The following is a 2,500-nucleotide window of genomic DNA, read 5'->3' as shown; positions in this document are numbered from 1 at the left end:
TCATGTTCATGACCCCTGGGGAGAAAACCCAAGGGTCTTCACACTGGTGCTTCCAGGAGGGGATGTCTGGGAGAAAGGAGGAGAGCACTGGGCTGGGAAAGGAAGAAGCAACACGAAAAGGAACCAGATGGAGAGTACAGGAAAGACCAAAGATGTGCTGGCAGGCAGGGTGGAAACAAGCAGACTGGATGGAGGAATGGTGAAAAAGCTGGAGCAAGTACAGTCAAGTTTCTGAGGGAGGTCTCAGTCTGTTTCAGAGCTTGAGGAGCAGAGGCTGAAGGGGAATGAAGAACAGCAGGTTGTTTGGGACAGCCTGTATCAGCATCAGGGGAAGGATGGAGAGATGCTGCTTCTAAGGATGGGGTTCAGATGTTTGTGCTGGCCTCTCAAAACACTCACATCACTCTGCTGCTATCTTTATCTAGCCAAAAGCTGATGGACCATAAAACCACACTGAAGGTGAAGCTCATATCCTAGGACAAAGGAGTACCCGTGACAGAAAGTGGTCTCAGATCTCTAATTGAAAGTGATGTTTGTACTGCACACGTGAAGACAAAAGATGAGACAGACACAACAACTTCCAGTCCAAAGGAGCAATTTCTGGCTATCATTGGGATACTTGCCAGCCCCAACTCCTCCACCCCTGACAAAGCCCAAATAAGAGACAGCCATGGAGCTTCTCTCCCTTCCCCAGGAGAGGAACTGCCCTCCAACCACACTTGGCTGGAGCCTTAAGCCTTACCTCCTGATTCCTTTAGAGCCTAAACCCAAGCTTTAGCACTGCAGAAAAGTAAAGATTTCTTAACTTCCTATTGGGTATCTGAAACCAGTAAGCTACTGAAAAACTGAGTTTTCCAATAAATGAATGATTACTGACTTCTGAAATATGTTATGCACTTTTTCTCTTACCAGTGACTGTAAACATGACATTTATAATACTGAGGGAATTTGGTCCCATAACTGGAAGGAGAGGAAACGCAGTGCCAATAATTTATCAAATAAACAACCTGCAAAATATCTCTTAAATAGATTTTCAGCAAAGTACAGGCAACAGGTTTTATTGGTACTTGTTAGCAGTGTCCTGCATATGTCATTTGTATGAATAGGGTCCTATCAAATGCCTGGTGATGAGCCATATTTCAGCACGTTGCCCTTTCTATAGACTCTATTTATACACGAGGATGAGTGAATTGACAAGACAAGAGGTGCGGCGTATAGATTTGATATACTGGCATAAATTTAGGATGATCTACATTATTCATAAGTACTGAAGCCACAAATGAGATATGTAACAACATCCAAAATGAGTGTCAATAGAATCTGTTCCCGCAGTGCACCATCCTATATTCCTATCTGTCACATATTCCTTAGAAATTTTTCCTTCTAAGAAATCTGGTGTGCTCAGTCTGGAAGCAACGTTGCCTTGGGATCTGTGGTAAGACTTGCCTGGAAGGAACAGGCTTTCAGAAAACTGTCTAAAAAGAAACGGACAGAAAACATGAAGAATTTCCTCCTCCCAAATGATTGCCTCTTTTTTTCCAAATCCAGCTGTGCCACAGTTGGGGACCCAAATGTTATTTGGATCAGCTCAATTTCTTGGTGTCTTAAAAACTGCAAAATCAAAACTGAAACAACTGAAATACCACCAGCTCGGAAGGCAACAGACATGACAGAACTGACAAATAAACTAATCCCAAGTCTCTTTTTACAGACCAAAGAGGTGGAAGGATGCAAATCTACATTTTGGAAAACACATATGAGCTAAACCATCAGAAATTTTGAAGCTCACTCGTCATGAATGTACATTTTTAAAAGATTTAATTTACTACAGGTGCACCCAGAATAGGATTTGATTATTCTCTTTATTGCCACGATATCTCAGGCACAAAGCTGTGTGTATCCAGAATAAAACCTGTCTCTTTTTCAGATGGGAGAAACTGTTCACAGAGTAGTGGTTGTCAGAAACCAAGGAACGGAAGGAGCGTGCAAAAGAGTGGTATAAAAATATTAAAGATTAATGACCACTTTCTTGCCAGACACAAACCAGAAGCTCTCCACAGAAGTCCTTAACCTTACATTTGAAAAGGAACTAAGTGTTTTCACCTGCAAAAACCTCAGCCTGGATTTCAGATGAGTGACCTCGACCTGAAAGATTTTGTTTCCTATCTGACCCATCCAATCACTCACACCTATTGCCCTAGTTAAATAAATACAGAAGTGTTACTGAAACACAAGTCATAAAACAGGTCTTGCACTGCCAAGCAAAATAAAAAACATTTACTGTCTTTAATAATTTTAATTTTACAACACATCAATATTATTTAGTTTTACAATCACGAAGATTTTAAACATGTTCTTTCACAAATATAAGGAAATATGGACTTGAAAAATACATCTAGAAATGTTTATTTTGTGGGAATTTTACAGTAAAGGGGGAAAAAAACCAAAGAAATGTACCTGGAATTTCAGTGAAAGCCTCTCCAAGGACGGACACATGAAA

General features: G+C 40.7%; 1 protein-coding gene across 1 annotated transcript in view; it reads right to left on the bottom strand.

Annotated features, from left to right (window-relative positions):
* LOC103771770 (glycosyltransferase-like domain-containing protein 1) overlaps positions 1-2,500 on the bottom strand; it is a gene marked incomplete at both ends in the record, with an annotated part of 27,450 nt that overhangs the window by 7,159 nt on the left and 17,791 nt on the right. The window contains one exon of the mRNA XM_008939118.1: positions 2,458-2,497. Coding sequence (XP_008937366.1) covers positions 2,458-2,497 — 40 coding nt within the window. The remainder of the gene's footprint in view (positions 1-2,457; positions 2,498-2,500) is intronic.

The sequence above is a fragment of the Merops nubicus genome, unplaced genomic scaffold, assembly GCF_000691845.1.
Source record: "Merops nubicus isolate BGI_N331 unplaced genomic scaffold, ASM69184v1 scaffold7400, whole genome shotgun sequence".
Classification (NCBI taxonomy): Eukaryota; Metazoa; Chordata; class Aves; order Coraciiformes; family Meropidae; genus Merops; species Merops nubicus.
This window is presented reverse-complemented; position numbering and strand designations above follow the sequence as displayed.